The 21,636-nt window shown below is 40.8% G+C and overlaps 1 protein-coding gene across 1 annotated transcript in view; it reads right to left on the minus strand.

Annotated features, from left to right (window-relative positions):
• acvr2aa (activin A receptor type 2Aa) overlaps nucleotides 1–21,636 on the minus strand; it is a 140,299-nt gene that overhangs the window by 61,848 nt on the left and 56,815 nt on the right. Inside the window, exons 2-4 of the mRNA XM_061924067.1 lie at nucleotides 20,161–20,368; nucleotides 9,122–9,255; nucleotides 5,093–5,247 (exon numbers count right to left, since the gene is read on the minus strand). Coding sequence (XP_061780051.1) covers nucleotides 5,093–5,247; nucleotides 9,122–9,255; nucleotides 20,161–20,368 — 497 coding nt within the window. The remainder of the gene's footprint in view (nucleotides 1–5,092; nucleotides 5,248–9,121; nucleotides 9,256–20,160; nucleotides 20,369–21,636) is intronic.

A 21,636-nucleotide genomic window follows, 5' to 3' on the forward strand; every position in this document is an offset into this window, starting at 1 on the left:
TGCTAAAAATGTTATGACATATTCAGTGTTTTATCGTTCATAGAAAAAAGTAAAATTCCATTCCGTTTTAAAGGCGGTCTGTCATAACATTTTTAGCATTCAATCAGACTTTATTGTGAGGTTTTGTATTAGTTTTCCTAAAAATAGATATACCGGCCCCCAGACACATTTCTTTCTCTAAATTTGGCCCCCCGAGTCAAAATAATTGCCCAGGCCTGTTCTATATTATATCACTACAATGGTACTTCTGTTTTTGGACAATAATTTTGCACCGGCGGTACGACAGTATTTTATAAATAGGACCTTATTTTAAATTCCTAGTGTACTGAGTGTACATTGCATGTGCAAACACACCAGGATGAAAACACAGAATGTTATGTCAACACTTACAGCTATAATCTGATCGACTGTTTGCTTGAGATCCCGTTCCGTCTCGCTGTGATTATTATTCATTAAACTGTCTTCCTGGTGAGATGCTTCATAAGTGTCTTAGTGGTGTATTTTCCACACCATTATAGTGTTCCCAGTCCAATGTGCTACAGCACCATACAGATTCAAGCACCGAGTTGAGAGAGAATGGCATGTCTCTTTGCACTGCCTCCCCCGCACTCGCTATCCACCCACCACCACTCTCCAAGGCAGCGCTGCGAGCAATCTCTGTGTTTAGTTTTGTTTGCCTATATAAAGCATCATCAATAATGCAGAGGCCCCTGACTCCTCTTCTATACGATAGAGGTGCTGCATGGGCTTTCTTCTCTCGTCGAGGACCGAGCTCTGCCCCAACGAGTCGTGTTAAACCACCTTCCAAACTGAATAAAACCATTTCAAAAACACGGGCGGACGATTCAGCAAACACGATGCGATGGCCTGTGAGGCTCTATTACTCTACATGGAAACTTTCAACAGAGCAGCTATGGAACGTGTTGGCAAGCAAGACGGGATTTACAGAGGAGATGTTTGTGAAAGGGGTTATGAACGGTGAGCAAATACAGATGTGGGCCAAAACTCTGCTTTAGCAATAATTTGAACTTTAAGCTCCCAGGAAGCCAATAGATATGCAATTACGACAATGCAATTTAAAGTTATCCGCTGGCCAGTCTGATATGTGTAATGTATTCTAAAAAAAAGACAGAAAAAGCCTTCTCTAATACCACTTTGAACAAACTAAAAAGCAATTACCGTATTTTTCGGAGTATAAGTCGCACCGGCCGAAAATGCATAATAAAGAAGGAAAAAAAACATATAAGTCGCATTTTTGGGGGAAATTTATTTGATAAAAGCCAACGCCAAGAATAGACATTTGAAAGGCAATTTAAAATAAATAAAGAATAGTGAACAACAGGCTGAATAAGTGTATGTTATATGAGGCATAAATAACCAACTGGTATGTTAACGTAACATATTATGGTAAGAGTCATTCAAATAACTATAACATATAGAACATGCTATACGTTTACCAAACAATCTGTCACTCCTAATCGCTAAATCCCATGAAATCTTATACGTCTAGTCTCTTACGTGAATGAGATAAATAATATTATTTGATATTTTACGGTAATGTGTTAATAATTTCACACATAAGTTGCACCCTCGGCCAAACTATGAAAAAAACTGCGACTTATAGTCCGAAAAATACGGTATCTAAAGGTAAACTGTAAGCACTGAATACCAGTGTTGGGACTAACACCGTTCAGCGATAAATAGTAATCTAATTTTTTTATATTCAGTAACTCAGTTACCATTACTACATGATGCGTTACTGCATTATTTTACGTTATTTTTTTATGTAGCATCGGCTAGAAACTGAGAAGATCTGAGTGTGTTTTATTGGAGCGCTGCGGAAAAGGCGACGGGGAAGAGGCGCACTGCTCTATGTGTGTGTGAGTGTATGTGTGTGTGGGGCGGGGGGTCGTGTCTGTGTTTACTAACAAGACATGGCAGAGCCAAAATCGAGTTTCTTAACATGGAGATATTCTCACTACTTTTCTTTTGTCGACCACAAAGAAAAGAACATTTTAGTTAAATGTAAGTCGTCTTGGATCAAATATCCTATCCTAGCAATTCAAATCTGCTGAAACAGCTACAAAAGCAACGTGCTTCGACAAAGCCAGTAAAGAGAGACACACTTCACCTCCTAAGCAACAGCGGCTGGATTTTAACGAGGCACTGCGCACTGAAGGTACACACACTCTGTCAATTCTCTTATATACTCTTTCATTCTAGACTTCTAGAGTGTTTGATTATCACATCACTCTAAATGTATAGACTATAAAGTTCACAAACTTGAAGAGAAATGCTAGTGGGCCAGGCCAATCTTTCCTTATCTCTAAACTAAAACTGGGGAAATGTGTAGAGTGTTCTGGGCTTTAGACATGATTTTATTTCAGAAAAAAACGCCTGGTTAGGCTTTGTGTATGTAGTGTGTGCCTTCCTTGGTTTACAGCTATGTTGTTATTAGGCTGTTTGTTACTTATGAATGTTATGTTGCAGCTATTTCAAATAGTTTTGCCAATTTGTTCTGGCCTGAAACAAATTGGCCCTTTGAAACATATCTCTGTCTTTGTGTGTTGTATGTAGACCACATTGCTTAGCAGAGTTCAGTGATGCAAATGCATGTCAAGTTGATCAACAGATTGTATTACCGGTATTCTCCAGTGCAATAACAATACTGAAGGGGGCCTTCAAAAAAATGAAAATAAATATAAGTGCCGTATTTTTCAGAGTATAAGTCGCTCCGGAGTATAAGTCGCACCGGCCGAAAATGCATAATAAAGAAGGAAAAAAACATATATAAGTCGCACTGGAGTATAAGTCGCATTTTGTGGGGAAATGTATTTGATAAAAGCCAACTCCAAGAATAGACATTTGAAAGGCAATTTAAAATAAATAAAGAATAGTGAACAACAGGCTGAATAAGTGTACGTTATATGAGGCATAAATAACCAACTGGTATGTTAACGTAACATATTATGGTAAGAGTCATTCAAATAACTATAACATATAGAACATGCTATACGTTTACCAAACAATCTGTCACTCCTAATCGCTAAATCCCATGAAATCTTATACGTCTAGTCTCTTACGTGAATGAGATCAATAAAATTATTTGATATTTTACGCTAATGTGTTAATAATTTCACACATAAGTCGCTCCTGAGTATAAGTCGCACCCCCGGCCAAACTATGAAAAAAACTGCGACTTATAGTCCGAAAAATACGGTATATAAGTAACTAAATAGTTACTTTTCACAGTAACGCATTACTTTTTGGTGTAAGTAACTGAGTTACTTTTGAAATAAAGTAACTAGTAATTGTAACTAGTTACTGGTTTTCAGTAACTAACCCATACCTGCCAACTTTTGAAATCAGAAAAACCTAGTAGCCAGGGTCCAGGGGCCGCAGGCCCCGGTAGGTCCAGGACAAAGTCCTGGTGGGGGGTTCAGGCCCGACGCAAAATGATTGATTGCATTCAGACAGGTTAAAATGTTGCTAAAACCATCACTTTTCTATCAGTCACAGTGACTTTTCAAAACAAAAATATTACAGCAAAAATCATATGGGTTGATTGACATGTTTATTCTGTAAGCTAACTTCAATAGTTTGAAATTATTTTGACAGTTAATGCCAGTTATCCTGTCAACCTTTCACAAGACTTCAATTTGTTAATTGAAAGTATAAACAGTATAAACACTTTTTACAGTAAACAAATGGTAAAACAGTACTAAACAATTCCATTAAAAAAAAAATTGGTGTCATTATTAACTTTCTGTCCAAGCTTGTATAATCTACTGCCTTGTTCAATTGTAAAAAATATTCTGTGCCTAAAATTCCCATTTCTATCACAATTATCATACTGTAAACATGGTAAGCTAACTTCATTAAAATTAATAGTCCTGTCAATAGCATGGAATTACAATTCAAATGTCGTTTTTTTTGTAAGCCTTTCAAAAGAATTCAAAATATGAAAAATGAATGAAAATTAATTTAAGCCATCAGACACTTGAAAAGTGGCACATCACATCTCTAATGTAATCATTTGAACTTTTCAACAGAAATAGCACTGCAAAAATATTAAGGACATACTTCTGTATTTTGGTAGTTATGCTGTCAACATTTAACAAGATTTCTTCAACTTGGACTTGAAAGCATAAATAGTATAAACACTTTTAACAGTATAACAGTACTAAACAATTCCAATAGATAACATTGGTGTCATTACCTTTTTGTGGCTAAAATCCGAAAAACGTTGAAAATTTTCCACTTGTATCGCTAGCAACGGCATTAGACTTGTGTTCTTTTGTCCCAACGTGGTCTTTTACATCGCTAATTCCTCCGTGTCCGATTGAAAAATCTTGTCTGCACAAGGTGCAATTCGCGTAGTTTTCACCCTTTTTGGAACGGATAATTATTCCCGGATAGGCTTTTGAATATTCTTCACGGAATGACTGCAGTTTTCTTTTCGGTTTAAGACTCGTTTGCGATTTTTCTCCGGCTGATTCCATGATCGTTCGCTCGTTTGGAAACAATGGGCAACAGGTGCCTCGTGCTTGGCAGCGGTGCTATAAATAGCCTCGCGCATGGCATTCGGAATGGCTCGATAGGAAGTTACGGGAAGCAGTGTCGATTGTCATTGTTGTTACGCGATTTCATGAATAAAAAAAAATATATATTTTTTTAATTAATGAAAAAACGTATTTTTTATCACTGCAACCGTAACCCGGAATAGGTTGATGAAAACCGTACTAATTACGGGAAAACCGGAGTAGTTGGCAGGTATGCTAACCCAACACTGCTGAATACTCATGCTGGTTGCCTCAGCTGCTGAAATAGATTATGTTAGTCTGTGTAGTTGCAGGTTTGCTACATAAAACTAAAGAGTGTTTACTTGTCACTAAAAGAGAAATCAATTACTTGAATGTATGAATTGCTATAGAATGCACCGGCATGAGCAGCAACATTTAGGCAAGAGGACATACAGTACAGCCATGGGTGGCGCTATTGATAATGAAATGGCGCTGAGGATCAGAGATGACAATAATGCGAGCTGAGGATTAGGGAGCATTAAGTGTGTGCATGGGTCTTGTCGCCTTACATGTGTAGGAACAAGGGCTGCTGGATAGGCCAACTTGTGGTGCCTCCACATCCAGAAGGAGAAAAGGACGACAGCAGCCAGCCCGATGACAGGAACCAGGGAGTAAAGCAGAGTGCTGAAGAGCTGAGGCTTCTGGGGAAATGGGTTGGATGTAGCTGCGAAGACAAAGGAAGACGACATGAAGCTTTTATTGACAAAACCGTCTGTACAATTGTGCCACAGATGTATCACGAGTGAGGCCGTAACCTTGCAAACGCAGCTTGCTACTGCACTAAGGGTTCATATAAATGCATGAACTTACATCCACACAGCAGGACCAGCAAATCCATCTTGTGACATCACATAATCCTCCAGCCTAAAATAACAGAGCTGTGAACTGTGTCTGACCTCTGCAGGAGCTTCAGGGCTGTGCCTGCTGGCCCCGCCTGCCCACCTTTTGCAGGGTGTGACACGCAGATCGGACCTTAATTCGTTCGAGCTACGGTTGTCATGATACCAACATTTCAGGAGTGGATACTGATACTTTTGAATGTCAATGAGTATGGCGTCACATTAGTGCCAAAAATCCGAGCGCATAAAAACTGTTATTGCGCGCTGATTCTCCACTTCGTGCGCGCGCGCGACACCCTTTTGCGCGCGCGCGGTGCATTTTTGCGCGCGTGCGGTGCCTTTCTGTGCGCGCGCGACGCCTTTCTGCGCGCTCTCTGTGTACCGTATTTTCCGCACTATAAGCCGCGCCTAAAAACCACAAATTTTCTCAAAAGCTGACAGTGCGGCTTATAACCCGGTGCGCCTTATATATGGATTAATATTAATATTCATTTTCATAAAGTTTAGGTCTCGCAACTACGGTAAACAGCCGCCATCTTTTTTCCCCGTAGAAGAGGAAGCGCTTCTTCTTCTATGGTAAGCAACCGCCAAGGTAAGCACCCGCCCCCATAGAAGAGGAAGCGCTTCTTCTTCTACGGTAAGCAACCACCCGCCCCCGTAGAAGAAGAAGCCCCCGGATATTGCGTTTCATTTCATTTGTGTGTTTACATCTGTAAAGACCACAAAATGGCTCCTATTAAGAGACACGCGTACAACGCAGAATTCAAACTCAAGGCAATAAGTCACGCAGTAGAACACGGAAATAGAGCAGCAGCGAGAGAATTGAACATAAATGAATCAATGGTGCGTAGGTAGAGGAAGCAACAAGATGACCTGCGCCACTAAGACAGGGAGACAGCGCCGGACGACATACGCTAACATCTGCCAGTGGATTGTAAATGCCTGGGCGGATATATCGGTCTCAACTGTGGTGCGAGCTTTCCGGAAGGCAGGATTCACGGAACTGCTGGAAAACAACAGCGACATTGACTCTGATGACTTCGACGAGACGGAGCCGGCCATTTTGGATGCCGTATTCGCCCAACTTTTTAATTCAGACACTGAAGAAGAATTCAAGGGATTTATGGATGAGGAATAATTTCAGAAAGTGAGCTTTAAATGTTTATTTTGTGTGTTGTGTGACATTAACGTTCGAGCAACGTTGAGTTATTGATGTTGCTATTGCTCTGCACTAATTTGAGTGTTACTATTTTGGTGATTGCACATTTGCACATTACATTTTGGGGGTGAACAGAGTTGTTAGAATGCTGGTTTGTAATATATTATTAAAGTTTGACTGACCTATCTGACTGTTTTTTTGACATTCCCTTTAGCGCAGCGTAGCGCGGCTTATAACCCGGGGCGGTTTATAGGTGGACAAAGTTTTGAAATATGCCATTCATTGAAGGTGCGGCTAATAACCCGGGGCGGCTTAGAGTGCGTAAAATACGGTACTCCTGGCATCTCTCCTCGCGCTGTCATGTTTCTTTTTGGCACTTTGGGGGCGGGTATGCTTGGACGGCCCCTTCTTTCTGATTGGTCGGGCGAAAAACGCTGAAAAATGCTCAGAGCCAATCAGAAGTATAGCAGGGCGGGTCATCGTCAATATGTATCAAGATTTACGGAGGAAGAAGTGGATAAAAAAATGTCGCGCGCTGATGAAGGTTATTTCATACCACATAAACACAATACAGGGTAATACAAAATGTGACCCAAATAAATACCGTATTTTCCGCACCATAAGGCGCCCTGGGTGTTAAGCCGCGCCTTCAATGAACGGCATATTTCAAAACTTTGTCCACCTATAAGCCGCCCCGTGTTGTAAGCCGCATCTAACTGCGCTAAAGGAATGTCAAAAAAACAGTCAAATAGGTCAGTCAAACTTTAATAATATATTAAAACCAGCGTGATGTGGGCGCGCATGGAATCGTATATCAACATGGACGAAGCTGCGTGAAAAAAGCCACCCGGCCTCTTCGCGTAAACTTAAACTTACCTTAACCACTCGCTCATCTTTTCTTCATCCATCCCTTCGAGTTAGCTTTTATGATGACGCCGGCTGGAAAGGTCTCTTTTGGCAAGGTCTTCCTTTTGAATATCACCATGGGTGGAAGTTTCTGGCCATTAGCATGGCAAGCTAGAACCACAGTGAAGGATGACTTCTCATTCCCTGTGGTGCGAATATTCACCGTACGTGCTCCCGTTGTATCCACAGTGCGGTTCACAGGAATATCAGTTGCTGTGAAATAGTAGTCCGTGTGCGGATGGAGAGATTGCGTCTTTTCATGAACCGGATCCCTGTCGTTTAGTAGGAGCCATTTTGTGGTCTTTACAGATGTAAACACACAAAGGAAATGAAACGTACGGTAATAGACGCGCGCTTTTTCTTCTTCTACGCGGGCGGGTGGTTGCTTACAGTAGAAGAAGAAGCGCTTCCTGTTCTATGGGGGCGGGTGCTTACCTTGGCGGTTGCTTGCGTAGAAGAAGAAGCGCTTCCTGTTCTACCGGGAAAAAAGATGGCGGCTGTTTACCGTAGTTACGAGACCGAAACTTTATGAAAATGAATATTAATATTTATCCATATATAAAGCGCACCGGGTTATAAGGCGCACTGTCAGCTTTTGAGAACATTTGTGGTTTTTAGGTGCGCTTTATAGTGCGGAAAATACGGTAATAAGACAACAAACACCATAATCACATCTTTCAGCCAGAACTGGTCCACCAGCAATAACATCCAACCATAACATTATTTTATATTTTCACTTCTTCTTGAACATTTGTTTTCTAATTTATGGAATTTCTTTTGATTCAGCCATAAAATTAATGAAATAATCTTTGAATTTTGTTTTTAAAATGTTAAAAATAGCTTTTAATAATGTATTCTGAAACAGTTTAAAATAATCAGAGAACTGACTAACACTGACCCTACACAACTAATAACTACTGTAATTTCAATTAAAGCCATCGAAGTTGAAACATTAGCTCTGTATCCATATTGATTTTCTTCGAGTATTCTATTTTTATTTATGAAACTCTCTAATCTGTTATTGGACAGTTTTTCAATGATTTTAGAAAATTGTGGAAGTAAGGAAACAGGTCTATAATTTTTGAGCCCCGTGTGTAATGTTTTATATTTTCTAAAAAGAGTGACTTCGTGTCAGAGGACACAAAGTCAGACGCTCTTTTAAGCTTTTATTGCCAATCAAATCCTAACAACGGGCCCAATTCAAACAAGTATTTCCTCCATGCACACACATCTCCACGTCAGACTGCAATGGCGGACCTGTGCTAAGCATCTCCATTTCCTGTACATGCTGATGAGCTTCAAGAGGTAGTCACCTAAAATGGTTTTCCAACAGTCTTGAAGGAGTTAGCACGTCGAGAGAATGCCAAGAGTGTGCAAGGCAGTAATCAGAGCAAAGGGTGGCTATTTTGAAGAATATAAAACATGTCTTCAGTTATTTCACCTTTTGTTGTTAAGTACATAACTCCACATGTGTTCATTCATAGTTTTGATGTGACAATCTACAATGTAAATAGTCATGAAAATAAAGAATGAGGAGAAGGTGTGTCCAAACTTTTGGCCTGTACTGTACATGAGCATTTTGGACTTGCCACGCCGTGTGTGTGTTTGTTTGTTTGACAGTACATAGTACATACTGTAGGCGGTTGACTGGTGTGTGTCACTCTGTGGGGGCGTATCAGGTGCATACAGGAACCGCTCGTTGCACATGTTGCCTTCACAGCAGCAGAAGAATACATCAGGGTTCTCCTTCTTTTCCACGCACTCGTTGCTGCAAAAGAGAGCAGGAATTAAAGCATTAAAGAAGCGTTTTATCCATAATAGTACAATCAAGTTATAACACAGTGGTTGACATTGTCCATTAGGAATGGAGATGGCATCCCTAACCCAAACCAAGATTGTATCTATAATTTGATATATTATTTGTAATTTGATGTTGTAAAAATGGAGTCATGGCAGATTTCACAGCTTGGTAGCTATCAGCAGAGAGATGTCTATGAATGTTCTCATTCATCTAGGTCATTGTAATCGCAACTGGACTGTTTGGTTTGTCTTAGAAGGCATTTCGCCTCTCATTCGAGTAGGATTCATCAATTTATGCTCATAAACTTGGATTGGTCAGATCTAGTCTTCGTTGTTTTTCTCACTAAGATAGGGCGAAACCATCCTTGCCCAGGCACACCCTCCTGGTTTTGGACTATGAATATTTGGGGTTTTGGCAGCAGCCGCTAGACTAGATCTGACCGATCTAAGTCTATGAACTGATGAAGCCTACTCAGATGAAAGACGAAAAGTCAAACCAAACAGTTCAGTTGCGATCGATTGAATGCCCTGATATCAGCAGAGAGTAGGGATGATGTTCGAAAACCGATTGTCCGATAAGAACAATTATTTGTACACATAGAAGGTATTATTTTGTACACATAAAAGAAAAGAACCGATTCCATGGATTCGAATCCATTTTTGAGAAACGGTTCCCGTTATCAAAGCCACTATAGTAAAGAAAAAGAATTGGTTCTTTATTCGAATCCCTGGAAAGGAATCCCTTCCCACGTACAGGAAATGCCCTGTGGGACCTGCGATGAATCCCGTGTCACAGAAAATGTCCTGTGGCACGTCACAGGAAATGACGTAGCTCAGTCATTCAGCGGCAGATACAGAAGCAGCAACAACAATCAACGCAACGAAACATAACAGATTAATATTGAAAATGAAATGAAAATGAAAATGAAAATGTTGCAGACCGAAAGGGTTTAGGCTGAAGTTGAACACTTATAGCGCCTAACCCTATAAACAATGTCAAGTACAAGATGAACTTCCGAAAATTATGAAATGTCTTTTGTACAACATATTATAAATACACATTATACACAATATGAACACTGTTCAATTATATACACAGTAAAGGCATGTGAAATATCCTTATACGCGTGTTAAACCTTTGTACCAATTTATATACGATATACAAACAATTATACTTCCATTATTATTTATATCCCACATTTAGTATTTTAATTAACATTGATCATAGTATTAACTACTGTGTTGATTCAAGAGTGATATATTTTTCCAAGACATTGGTCTTAAAGTGTTTTTTAAATGTGTGAATGGACCTGGAACATTTTAAAGAATCATCCAAGCTGTTCCACAGTTGAACCCCCCTGACAGAAACACATCTACTTTTAAGCTTGTTCTTAGCTTTCTAGAAGACAGCCGAACCTCTGCGGTCATAGGGATTCTCTCTGGGTTTGAACCTCTCCTGTAGACACCGAGGCAGCATGTGGTTATGAGCTTTGTACGTCACAATAGCAGTGTTGAGGTCAATAAGATCATGCAGTTTTAATGTTTTTAATTTAATAAACAGAGCATTGGTATGGTCATGATAATCTGCATAATTTACAATTCTAGTAAGAATATAGAGTTGATGTGTGTTTTGTAATTGTTACCCCAGATTTCAACACAATAATTAAGATAAGGGAGTACGAAAGAATTATATAACATATTAAGAGCCTTTCGATTTACGGAGTTTTTGATTTTATGTAACATAGCAATATTTTTTGCCATCTTTGTCTTAAGTATATTTATGTACAGTTTCCAATTTAATTTATCATCTATATAGATTCCCAAAAATTTTGTTGAATACACCCTTTCTATCTCCATATCATCAATTCTTATATGACACTGTATGTTATTTTTCCTATTTCCAAAAAATTATATAGTTTGTTTTATTTAGGTTGATTGACAGTTTATTGGCATCAAACCATTGCTTTAGTATGTGGAGTTCGCTCTCTACAGTCTCTAAGAGTTGGCCAAGGTCTTGTCCAGAACAGTACAGACTTGTATCGTCAGCAAAGAGAATACAATTGAGTTTTTTAAAGATTTTGCAGATATCATTAATATACAATAAAAACAATTTTGGTCCCAGTACAGAACCTTGGGGCCCTCCATGTGTTATAATCTTTTTATCTGAGTCTACATTGTTCATATGCACATACTGTTCTCTACCACCAAGATAACTTTTCAACCAATCATGAGCAAGACCTCTAAAACCATACCTCTGCATTTTGTATAAAAGTAATGTGTGATCGATGGTGTCAAAGGCCTTGCTCAGGTCAATAAAAACGCCAACAACAAACTCCCTCTTATCAATTGCAGTGGTTACCTCCTCAACTTGTTCCATCACTGCCATGGAAGTGGACCTGTTTGGTCGAAAACCGTATTGGTGTTCACTTAGCAAGTGATGCTTATCAATAAAACTGTCTAATCTTGACACAAATAATTTTTCAAGGACTTTTGAAAATTGTGAGAGTAGAGAAATAGGCCTATAGTTGGAGAACTGATGCTTATCTCCACCTTTGAAGATGGGAATAACTTTTGCCGTTTTCATTTTCTTTGGGAAAACTCCTTTTATAAAAGAAATATTACATATATAAGTGAAGGGAACAGCTATAAAATCAACAATTTCTTTGATCAGAGAAAAGTCCAAGTCACAGCAGTCTGTTGACTTCTTGTTTTTCTGAGAATTTACAATTTCTGTGATTTCACTTTCATAAACAATGGACCGGAAAAAACGCTCCAAGGCATGGCTTCACTTTACTAAGAAATACGACGAGGAAACGGCTATCTGCAATTATTGCCAGGCTTCGCTTTCCTGTAAGGGGAGCAGTAAGTACAACAAACATGTTGAAACATGTTCAGGGACGTACATAACCTGAAGGTTAGAGAAACGTGTCATGGAGAAGCAGCGACAGAGATGACGAAGCACGCCCCTTTTCCTCTGCTTCAACCTGCAGTCCCAGTGATAGTGCCGGTAAGTAACTAACGTTAACTGTTGTCGGTTAATTTCCATATCTGCTCACTTGTAGCCTTAAGGCTAAAATAACGTTACCTCTTATGTCAACCAGGACTGCAGTAATGTTACCTAAGCATAGTCAGTGGCTAACGTTAACGTTGGCCTTTTTGTATGTGTCTGATAACGTTAACGGTATCTTGTAGCCTACACCACTCCAGAGTTTGCAGGTCTGTCTAATAAGTAATACAAATGAATGCAGGATTTTCCCTGCATGTATTTTTCTTAGGTGGCCCAATTAAAGGGGCACTAACAGTCAATATTTATTAGTTTTATTTAATCCATCCATCCATCCATCTTCTTCCGCTTATCCGAGGTCGGGTCGCGGGGGCAGCAGCTTAAGCAGGGAAGCCCAGACTTTCCTCTCCCCAGCCACTTTGTCCAGCTCCTCCCGGGGGATTCCGAGGCGTTCCCAGGCCAGCCGGGAGACATAGTCTTCCCAACGTGTCCTGGGTCTTCCCCGTGGCCTCCTACCGGTTGGACGTGCCCTAAACACCTTCCTAGGGAGGCGTTCGGGTGGCATCCTGACCAGATGCCTGAACCACCTCATCTGGCTCCTCTCCATGTGGAGGAGCAGTGGCTTTACTTTGAGCTCCCCCCGGATGACAGAGCTTCTCACCCTATCTCTAAGGGAGAGCCCCGCCACTCGGCGGAGGAAACTCATTTCGGCCGCTTGTACCCGTGATCTTGTCCTTTCGGTCATGACCCAAAGCTCATGACCATAGGTGAGGATGGGAACGTAGATCGACCGGTAAATCGAGAGCTTTGCCTTCCGGCTCAGCTCCTTCTTCACCACAACGGATCGATACAGCGTCCGCATTACTGAAGACGCCGCACCGATCCGCCTGTCGATCTCACGATCCACTCTTCCCTCACTCGTGAACAAGACTCCGAGGTACTTGAACTCCTCCACTTGGGGCAGGGTCTCCTCCCCAACCCGGAGATGGCACTCCACCCTTTTCCGGGAGAGAACCATGGACTCGGACTTGGAGGTGCTGATTCCCATCCCAGTCGCTTCACACTCGGCTGCGAACCGATCCAGTGAGAGCTGAAGATCTTGGCCGGAGGAAGCCATCAGGACCACATCATCTGCAAAAAGCAGAGACCTAATCCTGCAGCCACCAAACCAGATCCCCTCAACGCCCTGACTGCGCCTAGAAATTCTGTCCATAAAGGTTATGAACAGAATTGGTGACAAAGGGCAGCCTTGGCGGAGTCCAACCCTCACTGGAAACGTTTCCGACTTACTGCCGGCAATGCGGACCAAGCTCTGACACTGATTATACAGGGAGCGAACTGCCACAATAAGACAGTCCGTTACCCCATACTCTCTGAGCACTCCCCACAGGACTTCCCGGGGTACACGGTCGAATGCCTTCTCCAAGTCCACAAAGCACATGTAGACTGGTTGGGCAAACTCCCATGCACCCTCAAGGACCCTGCCGAGAGTATAGAGCTGGTCCACAGTTCCACGACCAGGACGAAAACCACACTGTTCCTCCTGAATCCGAGGTTCGACTATCCGGCGTAGCCTCCTCTCCAGTACACCTGAATAGACCTTACCGGGAAGGCTGAGGAGTGTGATCCCACGATAGTTGGAACACACCCTCCGGTTCCCCTTCTTAAAGAGAGGAACCACCACCCCGGTCTGCCAATCCAGAGGTACCGCCCCCGATGTCCACGCGATGTTGCAGATACTGTCAAGCGTCACTGCATTATTGATAAGATTTCGAAACCGCAATACCGCAGTATCTAGAATACCGTTACACCCTTATAAACCAGTGATGTTCAAAGTGTGGCCAGACAGAGATTTTTGGAACACAACTTTTTTATGGACCTGTATAGCTCATTGTAGAAATAAAATAAACAAGAAAGCTATCAAAAATGTAAAACTATAGCAAAAAGGCATAAAGTAATCAGAACTGTTGATGCAAATAATTACTAAAGACACAAATATTTGTCTTTAAATATATAACGTTTATTTAGCCTTTTTATTCACCTACTTCTTTATAAACAACATACCGTATTTTCCGCACTATTAGCCGCACCTAAAAACCACAAATTTACTCAAAAGCTGACAGTGCGGCTTATAACCCGGTGCGCTTTATATATGGATTAATATTAAGATTCATTTTCATAAAGTTTCGGTCTCGCAACTACGGTAAACAGCCGCCATCTTTTTTCCCCGTAGAAGAGGAAGTGCTTCTTCTTCTACGCAAGCAACCGCCAAGGTAAGCACCCGCCCCCATAGAACAGGAAGCGCTTCTTCTTCTACTGTAAGCAACCACCCGCCCGCGTAGAAGAAGAAGAAGAAGCGCGCGGATATTACGTTTCATTTCCTTTGTGTGTTTACATCTGTAAAGACCACAAAATGGCTCCTACTAAGCTACAGGTTTCCGGTTCATGAAAAGACGCAATCTCTCCATCCGCACACGGACTACTATTTCACAGCAACTGCCTAAAGACTTTCAAGAAAAGCTGGCTACTTTCCGTGCATATTGTAAAAACAAGATAGCTGAAAAAAAGATCCGGTCAGAGAACATTATCAACATGGACGAGGTTCCACTGACTTTTGATATTCCTGTGAACCGCACTGTGGATACAACGGGAGCACGTACGGTGAATATTCGCACCACAGGGAATGAGAAGTCATCCTTCACTGTGGTTCTAGCTTGCCATGCTAATGGCCAGAAACTTCCACACATGGTGATATTTAAAAGGAAGACCTTGCCAAAAGAGACCTTTCCAGCCGGCGTCATCATAAAAGCTAACTCGAAGGGATGGATGGATGAAGAAAAGATGAGCGAGTGGTTAAGGTAAGTTTACGCGAAGAGGCCGGGTGGCTTTTTTCACGCAGCTCCGTCCATGTTGATATACGACTCCATGCGCGCCCACATCACGCTGGTTTTTAATATATTATTAAAGTTTGACTGACCTATCTGACTGTTTTTTTGACATTCCTTTAGCGCAGTTAGATGCGGCTTATAACACGGGGCGGCTTATAGGTGGACAAAGTTTTGAAATATGCCGTTCATTGAAGGCGCGGCTTATAACCCAGGGCGGCTTATGGTGCGGAAAATACGGTAATAACGTCAGCAACACCCAGCAAAATCGAAAATCGAGTTTTCAGAGAAAATAAATAGGGATTCTGTTTGTGGTCAAAATCGTGCAGCCTTACAAACCTAATACACTTAATTAATTCTGAACGTTTCAGCTTTCTTTCTTTGTTTCCGTGTGTGCTTCACACCTGAAGTTCCTGACATCAAGAAAATTGGTAGTTTGCAAAGTTGTGAGCATGTAGCACAATACGCATGGCTGACAACACTTCTCGAGAGGAGGATTATTATTACTATACACGTATACATATCCACACACACTTGCCATTCCCTTTCTGTTGCACAAGTTGAAACAATAACAAAATCGACACAGTTTCAATCACTCCAGCTCTCTTTCTAACACTACGTCATAAGATAAAAGCCAGAGGAAGTGGCAGCCGCCTTCGTCTCTTTCTGGACTCTCCAGGGAGGCGTGAGGAGGCTGTGCTAGGGTTTCGACTGAAGGAAGCCGCAAGTGATATCACACTGAAGGAACAGACCATACTGGAGCAACGAGCAATTTGTTTATTCTCCATTTCCAGAAGATAACCTCAGAGCAGTCAGTGCTAATTACAAATATATATAGGAAGTGGTGGTTGTGTTTTTGTCTGTGAGCTGCATGAGTGCTGCCAGCTAAGTTATTAAGTTCATTTTCATTTACCGTTTGATTGATTGGCTTACTAATATCGGCCGAGTCCTGCAATTGTATAAATATTCTTTAATGCCCCTGGACATCGAATAAGGGAAACATCGATGTAGGGCTGGGCGATATGGCCTTTTATTACGAACCCCGTTTCCATATGAGTTGGGAAATTGTGTTAGATGTAAATATAAACGGAATACAATGATTTGCAAATCCTTTTCAACCCATATTCAATTGAATGCACTACAAAGACAAGATATTTGATGTTCAAACTCATAAACTTAATTTTTTTTTTGCAAATGATAATTAACTTAGAATTTTATGGCTGCAACATGTGCCAAAGTAGTTGGGAAAGGGCATGTTCACCACTGTGTTACATGGCCTTTCCTTTTAACAACACTCAGTAAACGTTTGGGAACTGAGGAAACACATTTTTTAAGCTTCTCAGGTGGAATTCTTTCCCATTCTTGCTTGATGTACAGCTTAAGTTGTTCAACAGTCCGTTGTGGTATTTTAGGCTTCATAATGCGCCACACATTTTCAATGGGAGACAGGTCTGGACTACAGGCAGGCCAGTCTAGTACCCGCACTCTTTTACTATGAAGCCACAATGATGCAACACGTGGCTTGGCATTGTCTTGCTGAAATAAGCAGGGGCGTCCATGGTAACGTTGCTTGGATGGCAACATATGTTGCTCCAAAACCTGTATGTACCTTTCAGCATTAATGGCGCCTTCACAGATGTGTAAGTTACCCATGTCTTGGGCACTAATACACCCCCATACCATCACACATGCTGGCTTTTACACTTTGCGCCTATAACAGTCCGGATGGTTCTTTTCCTCTTTGGTCCGGAGGACACGACGTCCACAGTTTCCAAAAACAATTTGAAATGTGGACTCGTCAGACCACAGAACACTTTTCCACTTTGTATCAGTCCATCTTAGATGAGCTCAGGCCCAGCGAAGCCGACGGCGTTTCTGGGTGTTGTTGATAAACGGTTTTCGCCTTGCATAGGATAATTTTAACTTGCACTTACAGATGTAGCGACCAACTGTAGTTACTGACAGTGGGTTTCTGAAGTGTTCCTGAGCCCATGTGGTGATATCCTTTACACACTGATGTCGCTTGTTGATGCAGTACAGCCTGAGGGATCGAAGGTCACGGGCTTAGCTGCTTACGTGCAGTGATTTCTCCAGATTCTCTGAACCCTTTGATGATATTACGGAGCGTAGATGGTGAAATCCCTAAATTCCTTGCAATAGCTGGTTGAGAAAGGTTTTTCTTAAACTGTTCAACAATTTGCTCACGCATTTGTTGACAAAATGGTGACCCTCGCCCCATCCTTGTTTGTGAATGACTGAGCATTTCATGGAATCTACTTTTATACCCAATCATGGCACCCACCTGTTCCCAATCTGCCTGTTCACCTGTGGGATGTTCCAAATAAGTGTTTGATGAGCATACCTCAACTTTATCAGTATTTATTGCCACCTTTCCCAACTTCTTTGTCACGTGTTGCTGGCATCAAATTCTAAAGTTAATGATTATTTGCAAAAAAAAAAAAATGTTTATCAGTTTGAAAATCAAATATGTTGTCTTTGTAGCATATTCAACTGAATATGGGTTGAAAATGATTTGCAAATAATTGTATTCTGTTTATATTTACATCTAACACAATTTCCCAACTCATATGGAAACGGGGTTTGTATATATATATATATATATATATATATATCATATGTATATAGTAGGGGTGTAACGGTACGTGTATTTGTATTGAACCGTTTCGGTACGGGGCTTCCGTTTCGGTTCGGAGGTGTACCGAACGAGTTTCCACACGGACATATTAAGTAGCGTACCGCACGTTGTGTAAACAATGCACACCGAGGCACAACACACGGCATGCTAGCAGCTAACGGGATACGATAGACTGACCATACGTCCTCTTTTCACCGTACATGTCCTCTTTTGCGGAGCTGTCACGTTTCTTAAATGTCTAAAATGTCCAGCATTTTGAGTTAGGGTTGTGTGTATTTTCAATGTACGTTCAGGGTTAAGAAGGGGTTAAAAACAAAACAAATTGTGCGTGCAGCAGCATTGGTGAGGGAGGGGCAGAGACAGAGACAGAGAGAGAGTTATGATAAACGCGATTGCGTCGCCAGGCTCTGCTTTTTATCCATAGATTTATCCCATTACATTTTTTATTATCTATAGCAGGGGTGTCAAAAGTGTGCCCCAGAGACCATTTGCGGCCCACAGCTAATGTTTTAAAGGGCCCACGGCACATCCTAAAAATACTATCAAAATAAACAAAAACATAACAAAAGTGAAATAAAAAAGCTTAAAGGTGAAATGTAATTTAGAAAAAGTTGCAATGTTGACTAATAAAACAAAGCTGGTTTTTTTTCTTTCAAACTGTCATTACTCAAAACATAATATTGAATCAATATCAATGTTATTATGAATTATTGACCTATCCAAGGTTCCCATTACTTCACATCAAATATTCCACTAAGAAAAATATTTTTGGTGGAAGATTTAGCAAATTTGGTAAATAAATAACCCCAAAATTTATATTTTGTTGATTTCTTACTGTACCGAAAATGAACCGAACCGTGACCTCTAAACCGAGGTACGTACCGAACCGGAATTTTTGTGTACCGTTACACCCCTAATATATATATATATATATATATATATATACCGTATTTTCCGCACCATAAGGCGCCCTGGGTTATAAGCCGCGCCTTCAATGAACGGCATATTTCAAAACTTTGTCCACCTATAAGCCGCCCCGTGTTGTAAGCCGCATCTAACTGCGCTAAAGGAATGTCAAAAAAACAGTCAAATAGGTCAGTCAAACTTTAATAATATATTAAAACCAGCGTGATGTGGGCGCGCATGGAATCGTATATCAACATGGACGAAGCTGCGTGAAAAAAGCCACCCGGCCTCTTCGCGTAAACTTAAACTTACCTTAACCACTCGCTCATCTTTTCTTCATCCATCCCTTCGAGTTAGCTTTTATGATTACGCCGGCTGGAAAGGTCTCTTTTGGCAAGGTCTTCCTTTTGAATATCACCATGGGTGGAAGTTTCTGGCCATTAGCATGGCAAGCTAGAACCACAGTGAAGGATGACTTCTCATTCCCTGTGGTGCGAATATTCACCGTACGTGCTCCCGTTGTATCCACAGTGCGGTTCACAGGAATATCAGTTGCTGTGAAATAGTAATCCGTGTGCGGATGGAGAGATTGCGTCTTTTCATGAACCGGATCCCTGTCGTTTAGTAGGAGCCATTTTGTGGTCTTTACAGATGTAAACACACAAAGGAAATGAAACGTACGTAATATCCGCGCGCTTTTTCTTCTTCTACGCGGGCGGGTGGTTGCTTACAGTAGAAGAAGAAGCGCTTCCTGTTCTATGGGGGCGGGTGCTTACCTTGGCGGTTGCTTGCGTAGAAGAAGAAGCGCTTCCTGTTCTACCGGGAAAAAAGATGGCGGCTGTTTACCGTAGTTACGAGACCGAAACTTTATGAAAATGAATCTTAATATTTATCCATATATAAAGCGCACCGGGTTATAAGGCGCACTGTCAGCTTTTGAGAAAATTTTTGGTTTTTAGGTGCGCCTTATAGTGCGGAAAATACGGTATATATATATATATATATATATTTTTTTTTTTCCCCCAATCATTTTGGAACTTGCCAGCGTACATCTTCTTCTTACTCGTCGTCGCCATGTCTCTTCTTCTGCTTCGTCTTCTTCTTCTTCTGTTCTGATTGCCGCGTTTGACTTCGAGGTGTTTTGAGCATGATTTGTTACAGTATTAAACACAACAACATGGTATGTCATGTCAAAACAACTCACGTGTTCTCTGGTCTTTTGCATATTTATTTTAAGACAAACACGTTTGTATGGCTGACCTAGGATATTTTATAATATAAAATGGAATTGTTACATTCTAAAATGTATCATTTCTGAATCGTATTGTCCTCCATGCATCTAGATATGTATTGAATTGTCCTCATGTTGGAGAGATGCACACCACAAATACATACACACACACACATTTTTCCTAAGCGTACCTGTCATAGCAGTTGATGTCGTCCAACCAGCAACCTTGCTTGACTACCTCCACGGTGCCAGAAGTATTCTTCCACGTGGCGAAGCAGTGCCGCCTCTTGTCCTTATCGCCATAACATGGTTCAATGCCACTGCGATTAGTGCGCTCCTTCTCCCAGCTGGAGTTGTAGTAGCTGCACTTCTGTGTATCCGAGCGGCCCAGGATTGCACCTGGCGGGGAGAAAGATCACAAACATTCTCACTAACAAAAAGACACTTTTCTGAAGATATTTTCTGTATGGCAAAAAAAAACACCTTATTTCATTTGGCCACCGACATGCCACTGTGGTTAAGTTGAGATGGTCATCTGATTGATCTATTATTAAAAAATACCGTATTTTTCGGACTATAAGTCGCGTTTTTTTTTATAGTTTGGCGACTTGGTGCGACTTATACTCAGGAGCGACTTATGTGTGAAATGATAACACATTAGCGTAAAATATCAAATAATATTATTTATCTCATTCACGTATAAGATTTCATGGGATTTAGTGATTAGGAGTGAGAGATTGTTTGGTAAACGTATGGCATGTTCTATATGTTATAGTTATTTGAATGACTCTTACCATAATATGTTACGTTAACATACCAGTTGGTTATTTATGCCTCATATAACGTACACTTATTCAGCCTGTTGTTCACTATTCTTCATTTATTTTAAATTGCCTTTCAAATGTCTATTCTTGGTGTTGGCTTTTATCAAATACATTTCCCCCAAAAATGCGACTTATACTCCAGTGCGACTTATATATGTTTTTTTCCTTCTTTATTATGCATTTTCGGCCGGTGCGACTTATACTCCGGAGCGACTTATACTCCGAAAAATACGGTAAATACGGGACAAAGAAATGCTAAAAGGATATTTCTCAATTAACAATAAAGGCTGCCATCCAGGTTCTTAAATCAAGAGGGTTCTGTCTATGAAAAGCATTACGTTCACATTTACACTGTAAATCTAACTTTTCATTTAGTTGTGATAATATTTTTGGCAAAACATATGACATCACTCCAACAAACTTGACAAGAGTTGAAAATCCCAGGCTGCATGCTGAAAAAAAGTCCATGTAAATTTCTAGCCGATGCTACATAAAAAATAACGTAAAATAATGCAGTAACGCATCATGTAGTAACGGTAACTGAGTTACTGAATATAAAAAATAACACGTTAGATTACTATTTACCCCTGAACGGTGTTAGTCCCAACACTGGTATTCAGTGCTTACATTTTACTTTTAGATACCGTATTTTTCGGACTATACGTCGCAGTTTTTTTCATAGTTTGGCCGGGGGTGCGACTTATACTCAGGAGCGACTTATGTGTGAAATGATTAACACATTACCGTAAAATATCAAATAATATTATTTATCTCATTCACGTAAGAGACTAGGCGTATATCAGCAATCGTCACACACACACACACACACACACACACACACAC

The sequence above is a fragment of the Nerophis lumbriciformis genome, linkage group LG28 (genome assembly GCF_033978685.3).
Source record: "Nerophis lumbriciformis linkage group LG28, RoL_Nlum_v2.1, whole genome shotgun sequence".
In the NCBI taxonomy this organism is placed as follows: domain Eukaryota; kingdom Metazoa; phylum Chordata; class Actinopteri; order Syngnathiformes; family Syngnathidae; genus Nerophis; species Nerophis lumbriciformis.